The sequence below is a fragment of the Aythya fuligula genome, chromosome 10, assembly GCF_009819795.1.
Source record: "Aythya fuligula isolate bAytFul2 chromosome 10, bAytFul2.pri, whole genome shotgun sequence".
Lineage (NCBI taxonomy): Eukaryota > Metazoa > Chordata > Aves > Anseriformes > Anatidae > Aythya > Aythya fuligula.
This window is the reverse complement of record NC_045568.1, coordinates 6,897,302-6,923,216: the sequence shown is the minus strand read 5'-3', so window position 1 is coordinate 6,923,216 and position 25,915 is coordinate 6,897,302. Positions and strand designations below refer to the sequence as shown.

Below are 25,915 nucleotides of genomic sequence, written 5' to 3'. Positions count from 1 at the left end.
TTTACAGTCCTTGGATTTTTCTGTGAAGCAAATGTTTTCCAGCCCTTGGTTTCCCGAAGCATTGGCTGGTCGGTGGTGTGAGCCCAGGCTAGTAACTATATGAGTGCGAGACCTGAGGTATTGGGAGGGGTTTCTGTCTCTAGACAGAACAATCACTGTTTCAGGGATTTAGAAGTTCATTTAGTATTTTCACTGATGCCATGGTTTGGTTGAAACAACATCTAGTTGTCAGGGTAGCGTTTGGGGACATGAGTGACAAGATGGATGTGAATATAGGAGGTGAAGGCAGAGGGAAGGTGACAGCTGAGTTGATTGCAGGTGCGTATCCTGTGCCACTGTGGGCCGTGGGAGGTGTTCAGGAAACATATCTTTGGCACAAAGGCATGGAGTACAACCCTTTTTGTCCTTCTCAGGAGAACGTGGTGGAGAGAGTTGTTGGACTGAGTTAATATTGTTTCTACCCGCTGTGCTTCTCGGCAGCACAAATAACTTGTGGAAATGCCTGTCTTTCAAACAGATACGAAGTCTGCAAGCCAAGTGAGGATGGCTCGGAGTATGTTACTCTCTCCGTTTACTTTCGGGAAAAGACAGTGAGGCAATCCAGCAATACTTCAGGCACCGTTCTGTTTGGGCAGCCACTGCTGATATCCGTGCCGAAACACAAGCTCACGGTGGATCACTTGTACGTTGTAGTTCTGGAGCAGATCAGGTAAGCCACGTCTACATCTATACCTGTGCAGAATTCTAGGGTTTCCTTACTGAGTTAGGCTGCAATAAGATCACTGAATCCTTCTTAGTGGGAGTTTTTTTCCTTGATCCATTTGTGGAACACCAAGCAGCACTTGGATTACAGAAGTGTCTGGAGGCCACGAGAGCATCTCAAGGTCCTGGTTTTCTGGGCTGTGTAGAAGTGGGGGCTGTAAGATGATGATGCTGCTGGTGGTCCCAGTGGAAGTCACCTGCTTGGTGTTGCAAAACAGATCAGGAGCACAACTTCGGAAATGTTCTGAGGGCTCTCCTGTATCTGCTTTGATGGGCCACCATAACTTATTTTTATGCTTCTTTTACTACCTGTAAAACTTGGTACAAGTGGTGAAAACATAAACTTACTGACTTTTTTGTTTGACTGAGAGCACCTAGTGTGTGGATGGTGGTTTGCTGAGGGGAATTGGGTGGCAGGGACTGCTATTACTGGTGGTGGAGAGGGTGCAGTTGTGCTGATGTACAGCTTTGTTACGACTGTGTGATAAAAATATGACCTCTGTTTAGTCGCTACGTGAAACTCCCCTTGGCAGAAGAATACTCGACGCCCTGCTCAGACAAAGGAACCTGCAATGGCTCCAGCGGTGTGGCTGAAGGTAAAGTCTTTCAAAATTGGTTGGAAGCTTTTCAGCTTAAAGCTTCTGTCAGCATTTAGGTTGTGCTGTGCGTAAGTGGCTTAAGCTCCAGCAGATAGATTTTTAGCTCTACACAAAGATTAAATTGCACTGTTGCATAGAACTTTGTCATGGTGTGGTGAAGATTCCCGTAGACCATTTTCCTTCCTAGAGAGATCAGATGACAGCAAGCAACAGGTGGAGAAAAAAAGTGGTGTGCGTTTGTCCTGATCAGTGTTAGTGAAGTTCTTGGTGCTCTTATTAGGTGTTCGGGTGCCACCCTCTAGAGGAAAATCCTTTCTTAATGTGCCCTTTGTGATGAAAACTGGCCTGTTAGATCCTAGGAAGGCAAGTTCTGGAGAAATGCAATGAAAACAGCATTTTGTATTCCTGGACCTAGAATCATGGGGTATTGTGCCTAGGTTAGATGTTTACAAGGAAGCTTTTAATGGTGATGAGAAATACATGTTTCCCTTCCCTTTCTGAAAGGATTTGCTTGTGATGCTGAGAATAACAATCACAACAAGTTATATCGGAAATTTAACTTGGGGAGAAAGCATGCCCATTTTTAACCAAGGAATGGAAACAGCTTCCCTGGAGTTATATTTTCCCTTCTGTGAAGACACCTAGTTGCAACCTTTGCTGGTTCTCTTTTGCGGTATTTATTAGGGTGTGCTATCAGATGGTGTGATTTGATAACCTCCTGTGCATTAAGCAGGCTCCATCATGTCTGATGTTGGGATACAAACCCCAGTGTTTTAGCTGACATTTGCTAGAGGACAAAACACAGCTTCAGATGCAGTGATTAGGAAGCGCAGATTTCTTTTTGTGTGTGTTTTTCATTAAATTCTAAGCCAACTGTGCATAGGCTCCTGCAAACAGCCCTCAATGTGAGGTCTCAATCTAAACCTTTAACCGAAACTCTTCAATATTTGGCTTGTTTTAAATTTTGCCAGGTGACATTGAAGAGATGGACCATCAGGATGGCGGACAGGAAGGCAAGGAAAAGTTGTCAGAAATTGAATGCCACTCTGATGGTTGCATGCAGGTTGAGTCAACAAGAGACCTGCAGCCCTGCAAGAAGCAGCATTTCACTTTTAGCCTTGTGAATTCATATGGGACCTCTGAGATAAACTCCATTGTGGAAGGAAGAATCTTGAAACTGAATGGTAATTATTGACTTGGCATACTTTTTCTTCCTCCTTTCATGAACAAATTTGCAACAAATGTTTTTTGTATTTCTTGTAGCTTTTTCTACACTTGCTATTGACTGGGATTCTGATACGCGGAGGCTACTCTTTGATGAACAGGAGGCACAGGTTGTAGTATGCTCTTTTCATAAATACTGTGTGTGTAAACTTTCATGGTACTTAAATAGATTATAGTAAGCACTGAAATGTAGGTGTGGTCCCCTGCATAAAAATTGAGTAAGCAGCATGTGATAAGCTTACTTAAAATCTTCTAGAGATAAGGCCTATAGATCTGTTTTTGCTGATATCTGCTACCAGTGTTCCTAAAAGTAGATACTTTATTTTTTTTTCAAGTTTAGTTCATTATCCATTCAAATTAAAAAAATAAAAATAAAAAATACACTAAACCAAATGCACAGAGCTTCATAGAAACCACAATGTTCTTTCTGTGGGTTCTGCTGAGTCATGCTTTGTAACAGAACAATCTGTTGTTGCTCCCTTGCCAAAACAAAAATAATTTAACTTTGAAGTAAGAACATAAGTTTTGGTCTTATGAAGAGAGGCCCCCATTAGTTAAATGTGGTCTCACGCAAAGCAACTCTTCCATATGTAGGCATTGTGCAGTGCTAGGCAGTAGCTAAGTCATATTTGGGCTCATGGGTATACCAAATTGGAGTATAAACTTTTGGGACAGGATTAAAGGAAATGGTGTTATTCCATTTAGATGCAATTTCAAGTTTGTGCTAGCTTGAGAGGAACATTTATCTGGTATCACTGTCTTCATAGAAGGTAGGGGCGGAGAGCCAGGATTATATTCCAGACACTCTGCTTGTGTGTGCAAAACTGTTCGTTGCAAGTGTTATACGGCATACCTAAAATTATCACCTGGATGCAAATGCAAGTTGAAGTGCGCTTTATCCACTTATTCCAGAATGCCTGAATTTTACCACCCTCTGGTATCCCCAGGAAAAAAATGCAGTTGCATTATCAGGGTACTACTTGTTTTTCTGTCATTTAAAACAGCAAAGATTTTGTTTAAACTTCTTGTTAGGAGGCTACACTTAAACAATTGAATGGCCTAGAGCAAGAGCTGGTTCACTGGAAAGTATGTATATCAAACATGATTATTCCTCTAGGATTTGATAGCTTCTTTGCCCCAGTATCATGTGGTTTCTGTCAATCACTTGAATACATTTAGCATATGTCATAATGATTTTAACATTTGTTGATTATTCTGGATGTCTTGCAGCATACTTGAGCTATGCCATATGTTTGCAGAGCTATCTGTCCTTTACAAGGGGTTTCATAATCTTGTTCTCTGACAAGTTTAATGGTCTGGTTGTCATAAGGCTGTGCAGACTGATATTTTATTTGCTTTTTGTTCTAGCTGTCATAAAACTACCATAATCATTCCTTGTATCTGCTTTTGGGTGTTTCCAGTCCTTTTCATACCTTATAAACATTTTTGTACGGAGAAAGTGTTTAGTTCTGGTAAATGCCAGCCTTATTTCATTGCTGCTAAGGTGTGAGGAGTTCTAAATTTGTTGAGGAGTCTGGGAGGATCATACCCGAGGTGGAAAAAGTGAAAAGGACTGTTCAGAGCACAGGAAAGGGGTGGCTGGAAGCTTGATTGTGTGGGTGGAGAAGAGGTCCAGAAATCATAAGCAGAGTGAAGGTGGCCATGTTTGTTTTCATCATGTCAAGGATTAAAGCCTACATGGAAATGAATAAAGCACGCATCTCTTTCACTAGGCATTCGAAAAGCATTCAAGTTTGTTACAGCCACAGAAGAAGAAGGCTGTGGTAGCTCTCAGAGACTGCATAGAGCTCTTTACTACTATGGAAACACTCGGTGAACATGACCCTTGGTAAGACCATCTTTCTGCCTGTCACGTTTACCATAAAATGCTGTAACTGCTTGATTGCACGTTATTTGTCATGGGATTCTGATAATTTCCTAGGTCTGCCTCTTTGTCTTGGTGTGAAGAAGTCTATTGTGTCTTTGTTCAGTCACTGACAATAGTCTGCAAGCATGGGTTAATAACAGATACTTGTTTCCTGCCTGTATTAAACAAAAAGACACTGGATACATAGAGATTAGGCTATTTTTCATTCTCCAATGTACATCTATCTTCCAGATGCATCAGAGGAAGCAGTTGTGATATCAGTGCAAGCGTGTGGCTACTTCATGGCTAGCATGTGGCTGTTTTTTTACTTCGCTCTTCTATTTTCAGCTTGTACTTATCCTGAAACACTCCTAACTCTGTGAAAAATCCCCAGTTGAGGGATTAGGTACAGCACTTAGGTCACCCTAAGGGACCAAAATGTGATTAATGTGTATACAGAACATCCTTGGAAGTTGTTTGCTGGGTGTGTAAGAAAACAACCTGTAGCGTAGTAGGTGCTCGTTTGTTATTAATTTCTAATTACAGGTTATTAGATGTTTGTACCTGTTACCTGTTTGAGCTACATCAGGAAACAATAAAACAAACAATAAACCAGCAATGGAACCTTTAAACCTTTTATTTGGTTTTGAACAATGTTCAGTTAATGCGCTTGCAATTGGACATTTTACCTACAAAGTGAAAGCAGTGTGTAGCTTTGACACCTCCAGGGAGTTGTGTTCTCCTGCATATTCCACAAGCCAGAAACGTCTTCTCTAAGTCAGAGACTGAACTGCAGTATTGATGTATCCTCTAACAGACGGACAAGAAGATTTTTGTTTACCGTAGCCTTTCATTTCCTTGTCTGTACTCTTTCCTCAGGTACTGCCCTAACTGTAAGAAACATCAACAGGCCACAAAGAAGTTTGACTTGTGGTCTTTGCCCAAGATTTTGGTAGTTCATTTAAAACGCTTCTCATACAGCCGATACTGGAGGGATAAACTCGACACCGTTGTTGAATTCCCTATCAGGTAGGATTCTTCCTTCGAGCTAATCTGTATGTGAAGAGCTGGTCAAGAGGAATCTACTTCTGATGTTACTGTTGTGTGGGCTTGTTACTAATGTTATAACTGGAACAGTTCTGTCTTAGGGTTTGAAAGCAGCAGGCATAAGTGAAACTTGGGTAGTAATCAAAATGCAGGGCCCATCAGCAGTTTCCAGTTTCTGTTGCTCTGCTCCTGGGCGGATAGGGTGGGCAAGTGTGTTATGTTACATGGTAGACACACTCCTAGAAAGTCAGAATGTGAATCAGCTCTGCGTTACCTCTTTTTGGTTTTGTTAATCAGTTCCACACATCTCAGAGAACTACAGTTACGATCAAGTATTGGTTCTTCTGAAAAAAGATTAAAACTGGGGGATTGCTGTGAAACCGGACAGGTTGCTCAAAGCCCCAGCCTATATTTGTGCTTGGGATTGCCTCAGCCCTGATGCTGAGGCAATACTCCTTACTACTTCCATCTTGCTTTTCATGCCTACACATGGACACACTCTGAACTGATTTTTATTCAGCACTTCCCTCTCAGTCTTTTGGCAGCACCTGATGAATTCACTAGGACCCTATGTGAGAGGGTTCCTGTTTCTGGTAACACGGGCACATCTACACTGGTAGCATCTGGCTGTTCAGCAGCAGAGCACAATCCTTAGCCAGTGCTGACTGCCAGCAGAGCTTCGCAGGTGTGTCAGGCATTAGTTTTCAGAAAATATGCGAGTAACCTGTACTGATACTGTTGGATTTCCTTCCAGGGGTTTAAACATGTCTGAATTTGTCTGTGATCCAAGAAGAGGCTCGTATATCTATGACCTTATTGCAGTTTCCAATCACTATGGAGCCATGGGAGTAGGCCACTGTAAGTAACTGCTTTTCTGTACTCTTTTCTGTACTCTTTTCTGTTGTCATGTGTGCAAGGAAATAGAGACAGAGGGACCAGGGGAGGCTCTGTGCACTGGAGAGCTGCAGCAGCCCTCACCCAAGGGTGTCTAGTCCAAAACTTACTCATGTTCTATAGGCAAGTGAGTATCTTATTGAAAGGAAGCTTCCTTCCTGTTAGGATTTGCTGAGCAGCCAGCTAGTTTGAGTAGTTTGCAGCTGCCTGGGTCTGAATCTAACGACTGTAGGACCCTGGTTAGTAGTTGTTACAGAGCATGCAAACTGTGTTTCCAGTTAATGAGAGGTGTCATTATATTCAATGCTGGAACATGAAGATGTTGTGGAGCTTCCTACAGGAGAGTGTTGGGGCAGAGTCTTCAGCTTAAGCTGTCAGTTCGGCTCCAAGTCTCAGCTTCTTGCCCTGCACCAAACTGCAGTGTAGCTGCTCGTCCAGCATGGGCACAGCGTTACAGCTGCGGAGCAGAGGTTGTGAGCAGTTGAGCCAGCCAGGCAAGAACTTGCCAGTTCCCTCAGTGGTGTCACACAAGGTGTGACAAATAGTTGCATGTAGGCCAAGGACACGGTTCAGAGAACATACCTTGCCATGAACCTGGGTCTGGTGCCTTTCTGCAGTTGCTTTCCTGACTTGTTTGGTGCAGTAGCAATTTAAAGCAGGTTTACATTTTTTCCCCTTTGTTCCAGGCTGTTTTTAAAAACAAACAAACAAAACCACACAGACAAATGTAGGGTGCTTCACAGAATTATAGAATCATAGAATCATTAAGGTTGGACGAGACCTCCAAGATCATCTGATCCAAATATGGCCCTACCACCAATATCACCCACTAAACCATGTCCTTAAGCACCACATATGACCTTTTCTTAAACATCCCCAGGCTGTGTTGAACCTCATCCCATTGCCTTCTGCCTATTGACCCATCCTGTGCAGGTCCTTCTATGGGGCTTTCCCACCCTCTGCTAGATGGACACTTCCCCCAACTTGGTGTCATCTGCAAACTCACTGAGGGTGCACTTAATTCCCTCATCCAAATCATCAGTAAAGATATTAATGAGGATGGGTCCCAACACCAACCCCTGGGGAACACCACTGGTGACCGGTCACCAGCTGGATTTCACTCTGTCCACCACCACTCTCTGGGCCTGGCTATGGAGCCAGTTTTTAACCCAGTACAGAGTGTACCTGTGCAAGCCATGGGCGCTGTTTACTACTGGTGCTGAGTCCCATGCAGGACATAGCTCTAGCCTCACTAGATGACCCAGCGTGTTCTTGAAGCTGTGATAGTGAATGAGGTGTGGGGCAGCTGCTGACAACGTTAGCTCTGGGACCGTCTCCCCTGACTGGTTTGAGCCTTGAATGTCACTGGTGCGGTGCAGCTGGGTGGCACCACCTCAGTGGCAGTCTCTCCTCCCAACAGACACCGCCTATGCCAAGAACAAAGTGAACGACAAGTGGTACTACTTTGATGACAGCAGCGTATCTGTGGCTTCAGAAGACCAAATAGTGGTGAGTGCTTGGCCTGAGGCTAATCTGAGTTTGTACTGCAGGTGGTTCCTGCTTTGGGTGTTATATTTCTAGCTAAGCTACATGGATTGCTTCAGTCTTTCAGATTCTTTTCTTCTCTGTTTGGTAGACAAAAGCTGCATATGTGCTGTTTTATCAGCGCCGAAGCAGTGAAGAACATCTTGCTCCATCTCCTCCCCAAGAAGAGTGTGATGGCATGGATACCAACTAAGCGTCGCAATCGCCCCCGCCCAGCACTCGCCCACCGTGTTAGCGGTCACTCTTCTAAAGCTATGTCTGAGGCATCTGAAATTTTTTCTTCCTTCTGTAGGATTTGAGCAGAAAACATAGCACTGAAAGATCCGGTGCTTGGGGTTGCAGAATAGCACTGGAGAGTCAGGAATAGGTGCTGACACTTGTATATTTAGAGGCCAAAAATAACATATATTGGAGCTTTGATAAAGTTCTTTTTAAAAAATCTGGCTGAGCTGTGTGGCTAGAGGCAGGGGTCAGGGCTGAGCCGGGCTGAGAGCTGTAGCTGGGGTTGGGGAGAGGAGGAATTGGAGATCACAGCTGAATGTTGTGAGGCCCGTGGAGCGGTAGGTAAGATTCTGTGAATTGGTACAGGGGCTTCCTGTAAATCCTCTGATGTTGCTGATGCCCCAGGCCCCCCCATCCCATGCTAGGGAGGCGCGTGCACCCTTTCTGGAAGCTCTCAGTTCAAATCTACGTCTATCTGGCTTGCCTGTTGCCATCTCTGCCGTTGTACTTTGGTTCCCTTGCCAAGCATCAAGAGTTTCTCCTTCTTGCACCTTTCATCTGCTAATGCATTTCACAACTCTTCTGGGCAGTTTTGACTCAGCCTTGTAAATGTGAACACCGAATCCTGCCATGTGGGTAATTTTACTGCACCTGGCCTCATGGTTGGTGCATGCACGGGCTTCTCTGCACAGTGGCTGCAGGATGCAGCTCTTAGAGCTCTGGCTCCTATTCTTCACTAGAGAAAATATCACCTGTAAGGCTGTCCACTTCTTGTCCTCTCAATCTGTCTCCTATATCCCTCATGCCACCTTCAGGCCACTCTAAGGACTTTCCTGCCTCCACCATTTCCCCATGGTTTGTATGGTTGCAGCACTTTTATTTTTTATTTTTAGCTCATTTAAGTGTCTCCTTGGAGCTTTTACGCTGGTAAGGCTCAGCTCTGTGTCCCAAAGCCTGTAAGGATGCTAGCCCAGTGCAATGGATTGTGTGAGGTTTTGTCCTTTTCTCGTGACTTTTCTTTTGCACTGTTCTTTCAGCATTTGTCCTCTTCCCTTGAATGTCACCCACCCTAACGCTTTCTGTGAGGCTGCAGGTGTAAAGGCCCTGGCCACAGTTCCCCTTTGCCATAGCTGCTCAGCTGTTCTGCTCCATCCTTCCGACACAACTGGCAAATGCTCTTCCTGCTCCACCTTTACCAAAATGTCTGTTATTTGCAGGAATTGAGTCCAGCTTTGCTCTTGAATGAGGGTTCCAGTGACCACTAGATTGGGCCAGTCCTTGATGGAGAACTGGTCTTCCCATGAAAAATAGGAATAATCTAGTCTGAATCTGTGGTTTTGAGGGTAAATTCTAGCTTGAGGTGGCAAACCACACAGGAGGGTTTTTTCCTTCTCGGAGCCAGGTGCATTGGCAGAACCAAAGGCTAAGAAAGCCTATTGCCTCACGAGGGCTTGTTCCTTTCCCCCCCAACAAAATGTGTTCCTGCAGTCACACTCTCCTCTTCACACAGTTCTTGCAGCTTCACTGCTGGCCATAACTGTCCTGTCAACATCACAGCAGCCATCGTTGAACTCCAGGCACACCAGCTCAGCTCCCTCCTGCTTCCCTCAGCAACAAGCCCCATAGCCATAGGAAGTTGTCACGTGCCAGTCCCCAGACCTCTGTGCTGCAGCCCTGCCAAAGCACAGCTGGCTGCTTGCTGTCCTGTCCTGATCCAGGCAGTGGGATGGGAGGGCAGCACCTACGGCTCCCTAGCCAGGGCACGAGAAGGTCTTGGTAAGAGGAGGAGGGAGGACTGGGAGGCCTGTCTCTAGCTGGCACGTTAGTATTATGATCCTGTTCTGCAGAATTTTGCTTTTAAAGCATTGAAATTTGAGTTTATAGAGTTCCGAATTGTTTATTTGCTTCTGCTGTTCTGTTTTTTTTTTTGGGTTGTTTGGGATTTTTACAACTCTTAATATTTTATTTCTGTTCTTTCCTCGTTACCGAGGGGAGCATCCAAAAATCAACTTTTAAGCTGTAGCACTGCACTGAATTACTCTGATCAGCATTTTTGTTAGTTTTACCCTGAAAGTCACACGGGCATTCCAAAATGGGGGGGAGAGGAAAGGGGATTAAAAGACCTTTTTAAAGGAAAGATCTATCTGAAATAGCCTTTGTTCTCCTCTTTACTTCCTTTCCTGTGCTGACACTAAGAAATGTGTCAGTGGGGCTAAATCTGATGCTCAGATGCTGAACAGACTCTGTTGTACTGCAGAAAAAGTGGCCCAGCTCTTACCTTCTCTGACTCTGAGCCGATGGGCTTAGGCTGGTGTGTGTCTTCTGTAATACCAGACCTGTTTTTTAGACTAGCACTTTGTAAGTGGCTGGCTCTATTGTACAAAGAGGAAAATTAAATAGTGGTTTGCACTGAAAAACTGGGTTTGGTTGTTTTTTTTTCAGCTTTCATTAAGTGACCTGAAGTGCGGGTTGAAACGCCGCTGGTCTGTGGGGCTGCCTGGTGCTGCAGGAGCTCTTTCAGCTGGGCCATGGCAAGTAGAGTGAGGCTGCGCAGCCCACCCCGCTTTGCCAAGGGGATTCAGGAGAACAGCACACCGCTGTGTAAATCGAAGAGTCGGTGCTCAGAGGGTGCCTCTTCCCCTCTGCAGCACTGGGCCACTCGTCTCTGGTGGCATAACGAAGCTCGTCCTGACCTTTCCGTGATACTGGGCAGCCTCAGCTTCGTCGTCATTCCTCTTCCTCTGCAGAATGAGGGTGCCCTGCCCTTATCACTGTTTTTTCCAGTAGCAGGTGGTGTCTTTTGGGCTTGTGGCTGCTGAAATGGTTGTCCTGCAGTCCTGCAGCCTCCTTTGGAGGCACGCTGAGCAAGTACCCTGAGTTCAGCTGGAAAAGGCTGAGGAAGGGAGTTAAATGCAACAGACTGGTATGTATTTAGCACTCTTCAGTGTAGGTACGTGTTCAGGGAGACTTGGGGGATTATCTGGGGGATCGAGGGTGATTGTGAGGACAAGAGCCCCAGTAAGAAGGTTTATATCTTCATGTGGTGCTGAGGAGCTTGATCTTAGCTGGAGCCTCAGAGAGGGTTAGGAGAACCCTGATGTAGAAGAGCAGATCTTGAGTTTCACTGTGAAATGCTGACCATCAAAGCACGGCGTGAAGCTCCTTGTGACCATCTGTGGCTGCAGAGCAACGCGAGGTTGTGTGTGTCTCTTCAGTGAAACAGGGAGGGAGGTGGGCGGTGTTTTGGGAAATGAGGGAGGGAGGAAAACCGTGAGAAAGGGAATACAGACTGATCAAATTCCTGTGCAATGGGGAGGTCGCATGGAAGAAAAATGATCCAAAACCAGAAAGTGGAGGACAGGGTAAGTTTTATGCAATAGCAGAGGTCAGTGTCAAAACCCTGTACTGATCTGTGTCAAAACCCTGTACTGATCTGTGTATTTTGATGTTGAAGTAGGAACTGGGGAAGAAGGGAGAGCACACTGGCAGTTTTCTGATGTGGAGGTATTGGGGTATTCTGTATCAGTGCATGGGCTTGCAGGAATCTCATGCGAGAATGCCCCAGGCATGAAATGAGACGAAATTCCCCATTACAAAATAAAGACTGGGAGTGGGGAATGACCTGAAACACCAGTGCTGCCAGTGGAGCAGCAGTGTTCTGGAAAGAAATCTCTGAGGCAGAGAATGTCTCAGCGCTATGACTCTTAACAGGAGGGCAAATCAATTTGCTGTTTTTAGCAAAATTGATGTGTCTCAGTCCTGGCTCAGCTCCTGTGTTGTTCATCCCAAATCAAAGGAGCCAAAATAAAAAGGGAAGAAACAACAGCCACAGTTAAAGCAACTTCTGCTTAAGAAACACCTCCCCAGGTCAGTGCTCTTCACCCTGGGGACGGGACAGCTGAGGAGCTCCTGCAGTGCTCAATTCTGGCACTGAAATACACGAGCCGGGAACAGCTTCTCCTTGTTCCTCCCAGCTCAAAAAGGTGACAGGTAAGAGGCTTAAAACAAGATCAGTGTTTATTTTTCCACACCTAGCCCAGTAAATAACTGGACCAGGGACTACAGGGCACCCCCGTGTGCTCGTACATCTTTCTGCTCTGTGTCAGGCATGGGGGTCTCTGCGGTCTGTTGGGGCTGACTCAATGGGCAGTTGTGAGGTGCTTATAAAGGTGCTTGGGAAACAAGAAATAAATGGGAAAACAGCCTGTGTGTTTGCTACGTGTGCGCAGAAGTGCCTTCTGTCTCTGCTCCCCAAAGCTCTCTGAGGAGCCATTCTGCCCAGGAGCAAAAGCAGTGAAAGGGGAGCCAAAAGTTGCCTGTGTGACCACCACAAGTGTCCACCAGCACGCTGACCGGGGCAGAAGGGAGCTGATGGGACTCGGCAGCACTGGGGAGCCGTGGTGCAGGCTTGGATCGGAGGTGAAGGGGGGCTGTGCCAGGCTTTGCTGCGTGCAAGTGTGGAGGATCTTGTGTGCTCAGGGAGAGAGGTAAGAGGGGGTGGGCTGTAATCGCAGACTGGGTTCCCCTGCCTGGTGGGCAGCAGCAGTGGGGTCACTGCCACCACCTTGGTGTGATCACACAGGTGATGTTTTGCTTGGAGGCTGGTGTGTATGCTTTCCATTCTGAATTTAAAGTCCAAGCCTCTGCTTTTTTTCAGAGGCCAGCTGGATTCAGAGGTGCTTTGTAGGCTATTTAGCCTGTTACCGCTAACATGTCTGCAAATGAACCTAATTAATTGACCAGTTTTCCTGTATCACACCTGGAAATCTTGGAGCAAAAGTGACTACTCCCTCTTCCCTCACACTGGAGGGGGCAGCTCAGCCATCAACAGGTGCTAGAAAAACCCCTGTGAGAGCCAGTAGTGGTAAAGGGGACGTCTCTTCAGTTCTACATTGTTGTACAGAACTCTCTTACCAAAAGAGATGCTTAGCCTGCCAGTCACACAAGGTACAAATACCAGAGCCTTCTCTGTCACAGTTACTGCTCATAAATTGTTAGCTCTTAATTGTCAGAGCAATAATCTAGCAGAAGTTGCTTTATTGCCCTCTCTCTGCAGGGGGGGGGAAAAAAAGCCCTCTTTCAGAAAAATTCTTATTCATTCTTCTGTTTTCTTCAGAGAAAGCATCAAACCACAATTACTGCAAGAGGAAAAGAGGTATCCTCTTTATAAACAGGAAGGACAACCAACACTTCAAAAAACTGAAACTCAAGCTGCTACTGAAGATGTTAGAGAACCTCCACAGCAGTCAGGTGTGAGTTGTTAATGTGATGTTGTCTTATTCAAAAGACTGCTGGCTACAAAGCTATTTAAACAGATACCTCCAGAAGTACAGGTACTAGGTTTTTTTTTTTTTTTTTTCCAGTCTCAAATTTTCAATACCGTAATTAATTTGGTTGTTTTTGTACTAGAATTAGAATTTTCCCTTTTTTCCTAAAGCATATGTAGCCCAGGAAGAGTAAAACAGCAGCTAGAAACCCACCCTGAGACCTTCTGGCTCCAATATATCATACTTGGGCCCGAGGCTCAAATGACAGACAACCACAGTACTGAACATGGTGTGTTTCTTTTATTCTCAGCTTTGCTAAAATACATTATACAGTTTTACATAACGTTTCTTTTCAAATGCCTTTTACCAGAAGATCCAACAGCATATTCTCAAATTCAGAAGATGGAGGTCTGTAGTTCTTCCTTAAACATGCCTTCAAAATGGAGGTCTTTTGCCATGAGCTCTTCTTCTACATCTTCTAAGGCCCACTGATGATCAGTCAATTCCAAAGCTTCCCATTCCGTCTTCATTGACGTTAAACACAGGTAGAGAAAGAAAAGCCACTCAGTATAAAAATAGTTATCAGCTCTTTCTGTACAGGTTAGACAATAACTAAGAAAAAGTCGGTTTCTGCAAAGGCAGAAGATGGCATGTGAGTTTTTTTTTAAATCAGGAATGACTGCCTCATCAGCTATGACTGCCTAATCAGGTGTGCTTCAGGGTACTATAGCCCTGTCAGGCTTCCACACACATCAGTTGTCACCTCTAATTTTAGGAACAGGAATCCAGAACAATTCCCTTGCTTGTCAGGGCAAGAGGAGGAGTTATGCACAGCCTGCAATCTTGTAAAGTCACAGCAAAGAGAGATGCAGGTGGAAATACTGTACCTTAAATGCTTTGTTAGTATCTGCTGGCATGGCCATTGCTGCGCCTGTCATTTGTTCTTGCATCACCCTAGACTGATCTGCAGCTATAAAAAGAAATGAGAGGTTCATTCTTATTTGACTTAAACAGGACTGCTTGGAGCGTAGTGCCACCAGGCTGGCTTCTTCCTAAAGACGAAAAGATTGTACAAATCCCCGGAATGCAACATTAACTGGCTAGTGCAGCTTCTCGCAAGATATTTTGTCCCCATTCCTTACATCTTAGCTAAATTTACTTAAAATAGGCAGACAGATAGAGGAAAATACGGTCTTCTACGTTCTCCATAACTATCTTGCCTTGTATCTAACAAGAAACAATTTGCAGCTTTCCTTAAAATCCATTCTTGCTAGAAACAAAAACACAACATCAAAGTTTCCACGCACCAATTTGATGAGAAGAAAAGCATGGGTTAATTACCATGGAAGTTTACAAGCAGTTAGCCAAGGGCTGGTGCAAGAAGAGCTGGGTAACTGCTGCAGGTGGTATCAAACCTAGCCAGTGCAGAGCAATCTCAAACAAGTGAGAGAGGCTTTGAAGAGCTTTTTGGTTGAAAATGTAGAAATCCTTCCCCGACCTCCCCCACAAGCCTTCCAGTGGAAGGAGAAGCCAGCTCTTTCACAGAAATGACGCTGTCTTACCATTATCTTGGCCCAGGATCAGGGTATAAATGCTTCTGAGTCCAAACACATTCAGGAAGTACCAGGAAGCGGAGCTCACCCTGAGAAATCAGAAGAAGCGTGTCTGATTGCTGTTCGATGCTGCCCGTGCATGGGACATGTGGCTCGTGACCTTATTTCAGAGGCATGCACAGGCTGCTCAGGGGTTAGTACTGCACCCAGTGCTCCAAATAAACATTCAGCCTTGCTCGAGGACACGCTTACCAGGATGCATCTAAAGTGAGCAGCTCAATTCCCTGCTGTAACATTGGTTTAAAACGCAGCGTCAGAGGAAACGGAACCTTTGCTGCAGGACAAAAAAAAAAAGACCTGTTTTACCAAGCAACACTAGGTTACTGCAGAGCAAACTGCAAAGCCAACAGATGTTTCATTCATTGGACCTAACGTAGTCTGAAGATAATGCATAGGATAACAAATACTTTCAGAAAGGCTGTAATTCAAATACTGACTTTGATATGGAGTCTTTCAAAATGTGATCAGGCAGCCAAAATACCCCAGCTGTTTCAGTGACTGTTAAGGGGAATATCTTTTCTGAAGGAAACAGCTACCACATAAATAGTAAGGAAAATAAAAACAACAGAACTCTGAATCTGAGGGAGTATTTTAGTTTTGTATACTCTGCATTACACGGTAACGGACTGCCCGGACGTGCTCAGAGGAAAGTCCCTTACAGCAACTGGAAGTCCAGACTTTTCTTTGTGATCTTGTCCAGCACCCTGAAACCAACCTTCTGCCCTTTACTGGGGGCCAGCAAGTCACTGCACTTCACAGAGCAAACAGCAGCAGCACCACAAAGACAAACCCAGCTGCTCCCACCCCAGCTGAAGGTTTTGATGGACCCAGGAGGTCACCACCCAACACGGCCCGGCCCACGGGCTGTGCTAGGCCGCACACTTACTTGTAACAAATCCCGAAAATGTCATATTGATCCAACCACCAATGAGGATCATAGGCAGAACGTTGGTTACATTCCCTTTCATCATATCTGTCAGCATGGTAGGATCTGTAATTAAAGGATTTAACATAATGTAGGAGTGTGTCGCATTAAAGGCACATGAGTAGCTCACAGTGTAGCAGTGGCTGCTGCTGAAAGTGTCTTGCGTTCCCTGCTGTGTGTGACCCCATCCCTTGCTCCATATCTCTGAAATTAATGGATCCCTCTGCAAGACTGTTTAGCTAGAAGAGTGACGATGAACAAGGCAGCTGGTTTGCTCTTTGTGTTTTTGGCTGTGTTAATGAGTTGTGTCAGTTTAGAGAAGGTCCTGCTGCAGCTGGTGAAAAAAAAAAAGAGCGAACATGCAGGACTTCCCATTTCCAGCAGCACCGTGACAGTCGTGGTCTTGTGAGATGCTGCAGGCAGACATGAAGCGCTGTTAAACAAAACTCAGTGACCTGACACACTGCTGCCACAGGGAGCGATCTCCCACCCCCCCAGCCCCACTCCGACCCTCACGGTCGCTGAGCTCTTTGCCGAGGTGGCTCACCTTGCCGCCTTGGCAGCAAGTTACATGTTTCTGCCCAGCTATATTAACGTACCTGTCATTGGTGAAGGAGGCACTACCTTTCTTTTTGTTTTCTTAAAGAATCCATCCTCTGGGTTATTAAAGTAGTATTTCCGAGTCAGGAAAGACTGGAGAGGAAATAAAAAAGCCAAGGCCAATAGCACCATAAGAAATGAGAAGAGGACAAGGTTATTTCTTGCTCCTTTAGACACATTACGACCTGTTTGATTAAATCTTTTTTTCTCAGGTACTTTACTAAATGTAAAAGTCTCTAAATGGAGCTCTTTAATGTCTCCCTGAAGTACTAGCTCTGTCTCTCTGCAAGCCTTAAAATATTTTAAGACAGAATTCTCTTAAAAAGAATCTACATCAAATAAGGACGTTCTGGCACTGTGCAGAGCTCCTGTTCGCCCAGTACCAGTCCCCGTGTACCCGGCGCTGCTGTTCCCACCGCCCGACTCCCAGCTTTTGCTCTGTGCAGCGTTTGGGTGCGGCTGAGCCCCAAATGCTGCGAGACGCGGGGCTGCCCCTGCCCCCCCCGTACCTGCTTGGGGATGTACTTCCCGTTCTCCCGCAGCACCCTGCTCCGGATCAGGACTTGGCTGCAAGAGAGAGCTGTGGTGAGGGGGGGGGGGGGGCCGGGCCCTGCCCTTCCCCCTGCCCTGCCCTGCCCTGCCCTGACCTGTCGGACACCTGCTCCTGCGTGAGGCGCTTGTCGCTCTGCAGCAGGATGGAGACGTAGTGCCGGATCATGCCCACGAAGAAGGTGATGAAGACGATGGGCAGCACCACCCACAGCCGGATGTTGGAGTCCAGCAGCAGCTCGGGCTCGCTCATCGCGGCCCGGCCCCGGGCCCGGGCCCAGCCCCGGCCGCGTCCCGGCTCCTGCTCGGCCTCCGGCCGCCGCCGCCGCTCCGCTGCCAACTTCCGCTTCCGGCTCCCCGCCGGAAGGGCGGTGCCGCGAGCCGGTGGCGGGAAGCTCGAGCCGGGAGGCGCCTCAGGGCCCGGCGCCGCTCTGAGGTGTCGCGAGGTCCCCGCGTGTCGCGACGCGTCCCGTGTGTCGTGAGGCACTTGGCGTCGTTTGGGTGAGTTGGGGCCAGGCCCCTCCCCGCGCGGACACTCGCTGTCAGCTGTTTCCCCCCTTAACCCCTGGGGGACAGCCCGGGCTCGCGGGGTGTCCTCCAGGCCCCGACAGGAGGGAAGGGTGTGGGTGTGGGTGTGGGTGTGGGTGTGGGCGTTTCAATGTGACGGGCTCTAAAAGCCTGACCTGTACGAGTCTAAAATCTAACCTGTACGGCAGAGCAGCGTGGTGTGACACTAGTCAGCCAGGCAACCTGCCTTCCTGTGGAAAAGTTATGTTTCAGGAGCATTTTGCTTCACTATTCACTAATCCATTCTAGAGTTGCGTGAAAGAAATCTGGGTTAAAGCTCTATCTCCTTTACCCACTTGTCTTTTTTTCCTGCTTTCTTATAGGCGACAACAAACGATTTGTTACCATGGTTTCCAAAAGGAAATTGTCAAAACCTGATGCTTCTGGAGAGAACTCAAAACCAGACTTGCCAAGTAGGTGCTCGGGCATAATCTTGCAAGAACTGGAAACCCATTGGCAGCAGCTCCAAGGGAGAGAGGACAGGCCATAATGGCAGTTTGATTATCCCAGTAGCTAATGGTTAATTTACTGTTAATCTTAAGCGCTATTGTTTTACGAAGCTGTGTGATGCAGCACAGGCAGGCAGCGGGAACAACCACAGGCTCCCGGCTAAAATGCAGAGGGTGGATTAATTCCCGTCACCTCGCCAACCAGGGGATTCCCAGAGCAACATCCAGCAGCTGCACACGAGCAGGGGTGCAGGCACCGCCGAGCTCAGGCCGTGCTGGGTCACTGACTCCAGCTGGCACCTGTTTATCAAGGGTTCACGCAGGCACAGTTTTTACCACCATGCTGTGATCCTCACAGTGCTTGTTTGGTCTTCTCTGTACCGAGGTTGGGAGCTCAAGTGTGTCCGACAGGATGCCTCTGAGCCTGCCAAACACCTCTATTACTTATACACAGATGTGCTACTTGTCAAATACCCAGGTACAAACAGTAGCAGGTACAATTTATGTGCTTTCCTACATTGCTACTCCCCAAACTTTACACATTCCCAGCTGCAAGGTCATTTGTACGTATTAACGATCATCCTTGCCACTCTTCAGTTCTGATCCCATCCCCCTTGACAATCTTCCACTTTTAACACCTTCCTCCCAACAGAATCGCAGTAAAACCACACACAAAGCAGTGCCATATCTTTTATTAGTCCCTCTGCTCTTGTACCTTTGACCAAGGTCAATCATCTGAAGCTTCAGCACCTTGGCTTTTTGCAGACTAATCCCATTTGATCAAAAATGATACATCTGAAACCAAAATAACCTCTCTACATAGTTAGAGGGAAGAGACTTTTTTGCATTAGCATGTGAGTGGACCCCTAAGTGACAAGTTTAGTGGAAGAACCTAAATTAAATTTGTGCTTTCCAGGCCAGAGGAAAGCATGATTCTTGTATTATGCAGTTTGTTTGCAGATATGTCTCAGCACCAGAAGTGTGTCTTCCTGCCTTTGTTTGTGGACTGCTAAAAGTGGTGGTTAAGAAATGTTCCCTTGTGGTGTCGTGCTGCAGGGGTAACTCTGATAGGATCTCTGCGTTGGTGTTTGGGTTGGCTAATGTCTGCTGTCAAACAGAGCATCACAGTGTTGTTTGTTGGTCTGATCCCATAAATGTATTCCCATGTTCCTGTAATTTCTTACTAGAAGGTTAATTTTGAATTAGTTCTTCTTATGGAAGTTCCCTGCTACTCTTTTGCACAATAATTTGATGTAGCTTGTCTTGTTTTCTCAGAAACGAAGAAGCCACGGGCTTCTGATAATGAAAAGGCCTCTGCCCAAGGTGGACTGGAGAGTGAGGGAGTATTTGAAGAGCTCCTTAGAACATCAGGAATTATACTGAAAGCTGGGGAAGGGCAGAATGAAATAGGTATGGATTTAACACTTGTTCTTTCTGTTTGTATCTCAAAGCCTGCAAAGATGACTGTTACAAAGTAAAGACACTTGTTACTTGCAGAGTAAGAAATGCTTGAGCGAGCTTGTTTGAAACTTCAAGGAAACTTTCATCTGGACTCTTATTTGTTACATACTTCTTGAATTGCACAGCTCCTGCCTAACTGAGTGCTTCTCTTAAACTCATTACGCCTGCTTGCTGAGTGGATACATGTCAAGGCAAAAGACTTCTGAGAGATTACTGGAGGTATATGGAATAAGATTAGACTGCATCTGTGTGTACAGTCTTACCTTTTTTTTGTTAGTTAGACCAAGATGGGTGAAACAGGAACGTGAACGCCTTTTAGCTCAGACGAGGCACTGCAGGAAACATCTGTTTGGATGGAGCTGCTGCACCCTAGTCATGGTCTAAGCAGAAAGTTGAATTGCTTCGTGGGGTTTTCCATGTTTCACCTCTATGAGACCGTGAAGCTGTACTGCCTCCGTTGCTGCAATGGGTTTGAGCAGAGGGAGGCTTCTTTAGGACGGCAGGGCCGCTGTAGTGGTTTATTTGTGTGAGATTGCACACTGTGTCATGTTAATGAACTTTGTGGCTACAGGCCTGATTTTGCTGGAAGATGGCTGCTCTGTTACGTTGGGCAAAGGGATTTTTGGGTTGCACATGTGCAAAGATCGTGTTGCCTCCTAAGGACAGAAAAAAAAAACGCCTAGGGATTCTTCCTTCACTTCTTGGCCCCTCATTCTGTCTGGAATGGATGTGTCTTTATCTGCCAAAAAATGTAGGAGTTGGTGTGTCAAACCTTGTTAGTGCTACTAGGTACCCTCAGCCCAGACCGGAGAGAGCACACACGGTAGGTAATACCACTCGGGCTTTTGCTAGCTGGAATTCTCAACAGAGCAAATGCAGCAGTAATGGTGGGTGATCCTGAGAGCTTGTAGCCATTGTAGCTTTAGTGCAGTGTTGCATGGCTAAAACACGTCTGATTCTTTATTCTCTTTAAACTTTCTCCTTAGCTGTAGATCAAATGGCTTTCCAGAAGAAGCTCCGCCTGACCCTAGAGAAGCACCCGACTTACCCAGGCGTAAGTAACTGACTGTGCTTTGGCAGGAGCCAGATTTAAAACTGTTTGCTGTGTAGCAAAAGGCACAGATGCAGCTGCCTTTCTCTGCTGGTCTTGTACAGAAGCAAGCAAAACTTGCTGTTTCTCTCAATGTCATCATCCCAGCCTTTTGGTCTCATTGTTCTGGACACTTAGGCACAAAGTGACAACCAGCGCGTACCTCTGGTACCAACCTCAATGTGTTTGCTCTGAGATTGGTTTTTCGTAATTCAAAGCACAACTGCTGCATTTCCAACCCTGTGTCTTGTCAAAGTAATTCACTGGCAATGTTATTCAATAAACAAAGACTCTTAAGAGAGCACAGTAGCTTGCTTAACTTTTCCAGTGGTAGCTTGGTTTTGTGTTAGCTGGGAGCTGGCAGTGTTAAAACTGTCAAGATTTGGTGCTCCTCTCCAGCAACAAACCCAGCATGAATGTCCTGAGGCCAGTGGTTTGAATCCTGCAAATGTTTTTGGATGCAGTTCTTGTCACGTTAAATGTTGCTGTCTCAGCTGAACAGGGAGGTGGGGAAAGCCAGGTTAAATCGAGGTGAAGTGAGACACTGTTGTTTTAGAATTATTTTGCAAACCAACCAGTGTTTGCTTTTGGTTGAGGCTACAGATTATCCAGCATTCCTTCTATGACAAATTCTAGCTCCCTGCCTAACTGGATAGGAATCCTCTCTCCTGTTTTCATCATCTGCTCACAAAGGGCATCCTGAAAGCCAGCAGTTGATGAGGGCATTTTCGCAGGAAGCAAATAATCTCTCTCTGCTTTGCAGGTTGTGAAGCAGTTTATCAGTGGATTGGAATCTCACATCAAGGACAGAAACCAGTTCAAGAACTGCCTTTTGCCATGCGCTCCCGTACGGACTGAGGGGTCAAGGTCAGGGAAAATGTATTTTTTGTTCTCCCTTTCAGTCAGAGCCGGTCTCTACTTAAAATGTTGTGCAACAGTGAGTGGAGTGGAGTGAAAAGCCATAGCTCCAGCTGATAACAAGACCTGTGTCTTATGCAAAAGACCCTGTCATTCTTTGGTTTGAATGTTTTCCCCTTTCGGACACCTATGAAAAAATGTCTTCTCTCTTACACAGCTGCTGATTTCAGGGCAAAGATGGCTGAAACATCCAATTTGGTTTGACACTGAGAACCTCCAACCAGCATATAACGTCATTTATTTATTTATTTAATTCTTTTAACATGTAGGCTTTCATGTATTTTAGAGTATTTTATATTCTCACTCAGAAAATACAAGGATGAGATGGTGCGGTGGCTGTACTCAGCTGGGCAGCTGAGCTCCACCGCAACTGCTTTCTCACTCCCCCTCCTCAAAGGGAAGGGGGAGAGAATATGATGAAAAGGACTCAGGGGTTGGGATAAGGATGGGGAAATCACTCAACAATTATTGTCACAGGCAAAACAGGCTCAGCACAGGGAGATTAATGTAATTTATTACCTACTACTAACAAGCTAGAGCAGTGAGAAACCACAAGCAAACTAAAAATACCTCCCCCCATCCACCCTGTTCCACCTCTTCCCCCAGAGCAGCACAGGGGAATGGGAATGGGGGCTGCGGGCAGTCCCTAACACTGCACTGCTCCTTCACGGTTCCTCTTCCCCTTCTCCCCGTGGGGTCCCTCCCCTGGATGCCGTCCTTTCTGAACTGTGGGGGCTGCCCACAGGCAGCAGCTCTTCAGGACCTGCTCCCACACGGCTCCGTCCCACGGGGTCCATCCTTCAGGAGCAAACTGCTCCAGCACGGGTCCCCCACGGGTGGCAGCTCCCCCCAGATCTACTGCACAGTATTTTTTTTTCCCCCTTTCCTAAATCTGCTCTTACAGAGGTGCAAATGACATTGCCATTGGCTCGGCTCTGGGCAGCAGTGGGTCCCTTTGGAGCCAGCTGAAACTGGCCCTTGTCTGACGTGGGGCAGCTGCTGGACGCTTCTCACAGAGGCCACACCTGCAGGCCCCCAGTATTAAAACCTTGCCCTGGAAAACCAATACAGACAGTTAGGATTGAAAAGTTTTAAAACCTAGCCATTAATTTTCATATTTCACTTCTAAAAGAATTCTCTTAGAAGTCTTGGAAGTGTCATTTCCTTGCAGTTATCTAGTAATGAGTATTTACTAACATTCCTGCTGTATTACCTACTGTTTTGGGGGCTGCCTTTGGTATATAAAGCAAATCATTGTGGTTTTTGTTTGTTTGTTTTTTAAAAGTACTGGAAAGAGTTATTTTGCTCTCCTCCTGTGTTTTTTACTACAACCGTGGAATCTCATCTTGCAGGACTTTGGTGCACTCGTATTGTGAAAGCCTCATAAAAATGCTTCTTGGAATTAATATCTTACAGGTACGTACACCTTAGGTTTCTCTTTACAGTGGTGTTGATTTATTTTAGGATCCTTTTGTTTCTGTAAGTAGAGGATGAGCAGAACTGGTGGTGAGGCAGAGGAGGCTGCATCTGGAAGAGCGTCCGTTATAAATGAGTCGAGGCCAACTGTATGAGCCTCAGCAAGGCCACGGGCTGGGTCCTGTGCTTGGGACACGCCAGCCCCATGCAGTGCTCCAGGCTGGGGGCAGAGCGGCTGGAAAGCTGCCTGGAGGAAAGGGCTCTGTGGGTATTGGTGGGTAGCCTGCTGAACACGAGCCAGCAGTGTGCCCAGGTGGCCAAGAAGGCCCACAGCACCCTGGTTTGTGTCAGGAGTAGTGCCAGGGAGGGGATCGTCCCCCTGTGCTCTGCTCTGGTGAGGCTGCACCTCAAATACTGTGTTCAGCTTTGGGCCCCTCGCTACAAGAAAGACGTTGAAGTGCTGGAGCATGTCCAGAGAAGGGCAGTAAAGCTGGTGAAGGGTCTAGAAAGCAAGTCTTATGAGGAGTGACTGAGGGAGCTGAGGTTATGTAGCATAGAGAAAAGGAGGCTCAGGGGAGACCTTACTGCTCTCTCCAGCTACCTCAGAGGAGGTTGTAGCAGGGTGGGGGTCGGTCTCTCTGCAACAAGCAACGGGACAAGAAGAAATGGCCTCAGGTTGCACCAGGGGAGGTTTAGATTGGATATTAGGAAAAAATTCTTCACAGAAGGGGTTGTGCAGCATGGGAACAGGCTGCCCAGGGAAGTGGTTGAGGCACCATCCCTAAGGTATTTAAGACGTGTAGATGTGCTTAGGGATGTGCTTTAGTGGTAGACTTGGTGGTGCTAGGTTAATAGATTGATGATCTTAAAAGATCTTGTCCAACCCAAATGATTTTATAATTTCTTGTTTCTTGAGGGACACAAAGATGCTTAGGGCCTGCAGCACATGGCATGTCAGAAGAGGCAGCGGAAACTGTCCTTGTTTAGTCTTGAGAAAGTTAGGGGAGGTCTTGTGGCCTGCAGCTATCCAGTTGCATGGTGCAGAGAAAATAGAGACAGTCTTCTCAAAGGTGGGCTGGGGCAGGATGGGAGATGACAGTCAAGTAGAAGATGGGACATTCTGAAAGAATTTAACTACTTCCACTGTGGAGAATGTGGTTAAATCTTGGAGGTGTTTAAAAATGGACGAGACACTGAGCAATGTGATCTAATGATGACAGAGTTTTAAGCAGAGACTTGGAGCAGAGAACTCTGAATTTCCCTTCTAAGCCAAATTTTTCGATAATTAAATTACAGCCCTGAAGAAGCCTTACAAGGAACCAATCCATATGAAAGGACAGAGGCTCTCCCAAGATTTTCTTGGGTGTAGCAGGGAGCTCAGTTCACTCACCTCTTGTATCAGTCATCTCCCCTTCCTGCAGCTGCTAATTGCAGTTGTGGAAAAGGACAATGGGTATTTGCTTATCTTCTCTTCCTCTGCCTTGTCCTGGGGCAAGGAAGGGGAAAATGAATATATGGACTGTCCTTGTGCAAGAAATGTCCAGGCAATAAGACACGGTTCTCCTTTCATCCCCTTCTGTCTCTTCCTTTCCCATATGTGGCTCCAAAGACAACTCCTTTCTGCCCTACAGTGCAATCGAAGCTCCTGTTCTCCTGCCTTCCTGGGAGCTGGTACTCGTCCCCCATAAAAGAACCACACACATGAAGCAAAATGCGCTGCGGTGGTACTTAAATAGTACTTAACAGTTGTTGTTAAATAGTAAATAGTTGTGTTTGCAAAGCATTGCTGGTGGTAACAGGTTCTGTTAAGTTGTATAAAAGTTGCATCAACATGTATATGGAGCTGAAGATGACATATCTCACTAAGGCATGACAAACCTGAGAACAGCTGTGGATTTAAATCCTCTTATAATTAAATGTTTTTTCAAAGTTCGTATTTTAAATACACTTTTTTTTTTTAGAATTGTATTTGGGCCAGGATTAAAGGGGGAAAAAGAATCAGCCTTGCTAGGGAAATGGCGAAATTGTGTAGGTAGTTTTCAAACCTATCTAAAGTTGATGCTTTAGATTCTTGTGTGGTGAAAAACAACTCAGATGGGTTGGACAGAGTTTGGCCCAGAGGAATTGTAAGTTCTGCTCACATGGTCTACTCCTGTTAAATTACGTATGTAGCTTGCAGTTGTGTTTTTCACCTTGCAGGCTGTGTGTCTCCTCTCTGGCAACAGGGAAGAGATTTCTTTTACAGGAAATACTTTTCTTTGTTCTTTTGAGTCCTCTATTCCCTGTGTATTTCAGCTTCTGTGAAAAGTTAGTTTTGATGGCGATGCCACAGCAGAAGCAGTAAATCATCATCCTAATGTTGTCTTTTTGCCTTCCTTCTAGCCTGCTGTCATAACGCTGTTGTTGGAAAAGATCCCTGAATTCTTTTTTGATGTGTGAGTATAAACTTTTCCCTCTAACTTGAAATGAAATTTCTTCATTTGAACAATTAGCAGCTGTTTGACTTCGACCATAATTTCCAACTTACCTAAAAGTATCTACTTAAAAAAAAAAAACACAACAAACTTTAAAAATATATAAATGGATGTCTGCACTGCTTTGCTGTTGTTGTTGTTTGTTTATTCATACATGTGTAAAATTATCTGTGGGGTACTATGCCTTTTATATTGTGGGTGCATATAGCAGAAAACAAGCTAAAAGAAGCTTAAATACAGACACACCTCACAATTCATTATGCTGTTGTTAGCTACTGGTACAAACTCTGGAAGTATTTCAGTAGAGTGTCCCAATATTTAAAAAGGATGAAAGTGACTGGCAGTGTTTTAGGTGGCTGTTAGATGCAAATAGAGCCTCTTAAAAATGTAGTTCTGGTTTAAACAAGGAAAACAGAAAAAGTATTT

General features: G+C 45.8%; 3 protein-coding genes across 3 annotated transcripts in view; 2 read left to right on the top strand and 1 right to left on the bottom strand.

Moving 5' to 3' along the window:
• The window catches only part of USP4 (ubiquitin specific peptidase 4), a 44,267-nt gene extending 33,696 nt beyond the window's left edge, over positions 1-10,571 (top strand). The window contains exons 14-22 of the mRNA XM_032194238.1: positions 518-709; positions 1,270-1,358; positions 2,333-2,545; positions 2,625-2,695; positions 4,319-4,434; positions 5,332-5,481; positions 6,254-6,357; positions 7,814-7,902; positions 8,030-10,571. Coding sequence (XP_032050129.1) covers positions 518-709; positions 1,270-1,358; positions 2,333-2,545; positions 2,625-2,695; positions 4,319-4,434; positions 5,332-5,481; positions 6,254-6,357; positions 7,814-7,902; positions 8,030-8,131 — 1,126 coding nt within the window. The 3' untranslated portion in view covers positions 8,132-10,571. The remainder of the gene's footprint in view (positions 1-517; positions 710-1,269; positions 1,359-2,332; positions 2,546-2,624; positions 2,696-4,318; positions 4,435-5,331; positions 5,482-6,253; positions 6,358-7,813; positions 7,903-8,029) is intronic.
• Positions 10,572-13,705: 3,134 nt separating this feature from the next.
• EMC3 (ER membrane protein complex subunit 3) lies at positions 13,706-17,399 on the bottom strand. The gene is made up of 8 exons (XM_032194444.1): positions 17,213-17,399; positions 17,075-17,132; positions 16,565-16,658; positions 15,927-16,031; positions 15,233-15,314; positions 14,990-15,069; positions 14,315-14,397; positions 13,706-13,951 (listed from the first exon to the last, which is right to left on the bottom strand). The coding sequence occupies exons 1-8, from the start codon at positions 17,365-17,367 to the stop codon at positions 13,823-13,825; spliced, it is 786 nt and encodes a 261-aa protein (XP_032050335.1). The 5' UTR covers positions 17,368-17,399; the 3' UTR covers positions 13,706-13,822.
• Positions 17,400-17,503: 104 nt separating this feature from the next.
• FANCD2 (FA complementation group D2) overlaps positions 17,504-25,915 on the top strand; it is a 40,256-nt gene continuing 31,844 nt past the window's right edge. The window contains exons 1-7 of the mRNA XM_032194443.1: positions 17,504-17,615; positions 18,005-18,094; positions 19,406-19,540; positions 20,578-20,645; positions 21,445-21,548; positions 22,952-23,015; positions 25,398-25,450. Coding sequence (XP_032050334.1) covers positions 18,028-18,094; positions 19,406-19,540; positions 20,578-20,645; positions 21,445-21,548; positions 22,952-23,015; positions 25,398-25,450 — 491 coding nt within the window. The 5' untranslated portion in view covers positions 17,504-17,615; positions 18,005-18,027. The remainder of the gene's footprint in view (positions 17,616-18,004; positions 18,095-19,405; positions 19,541-20,577; positions 20,646-21,444; positions 21,549-22,951; positions 23,016-25,397; positions 25,451-25,915) is intronic.

Excerpts from the sequence above, each read along its gene's own strand:
- EMC3 (XM_032194444.1), bottom strand. The coding sequence starts at position 17,367 with ATGAGCGAGCCCGAGCTGCTGCTGGACTCCAACATCCGGCTGTGGGTG. Across the intron at positions 17,133-17,212 it reads CAGGAGCAGGTGTCCGACAG|CCAAGTCCTGATCCGGAGCA; the intron begins GTCAGGGCAGGG and ends TCTCTCTTGCAG. Across the intron at positions 13,952-14,314 it reads ATACTAACAAAGCATTTAAG|ACGGAATGGGAAGCTTTGGA; the intron begins GTACAGTATTTC and ends ACGTCAATGAAG.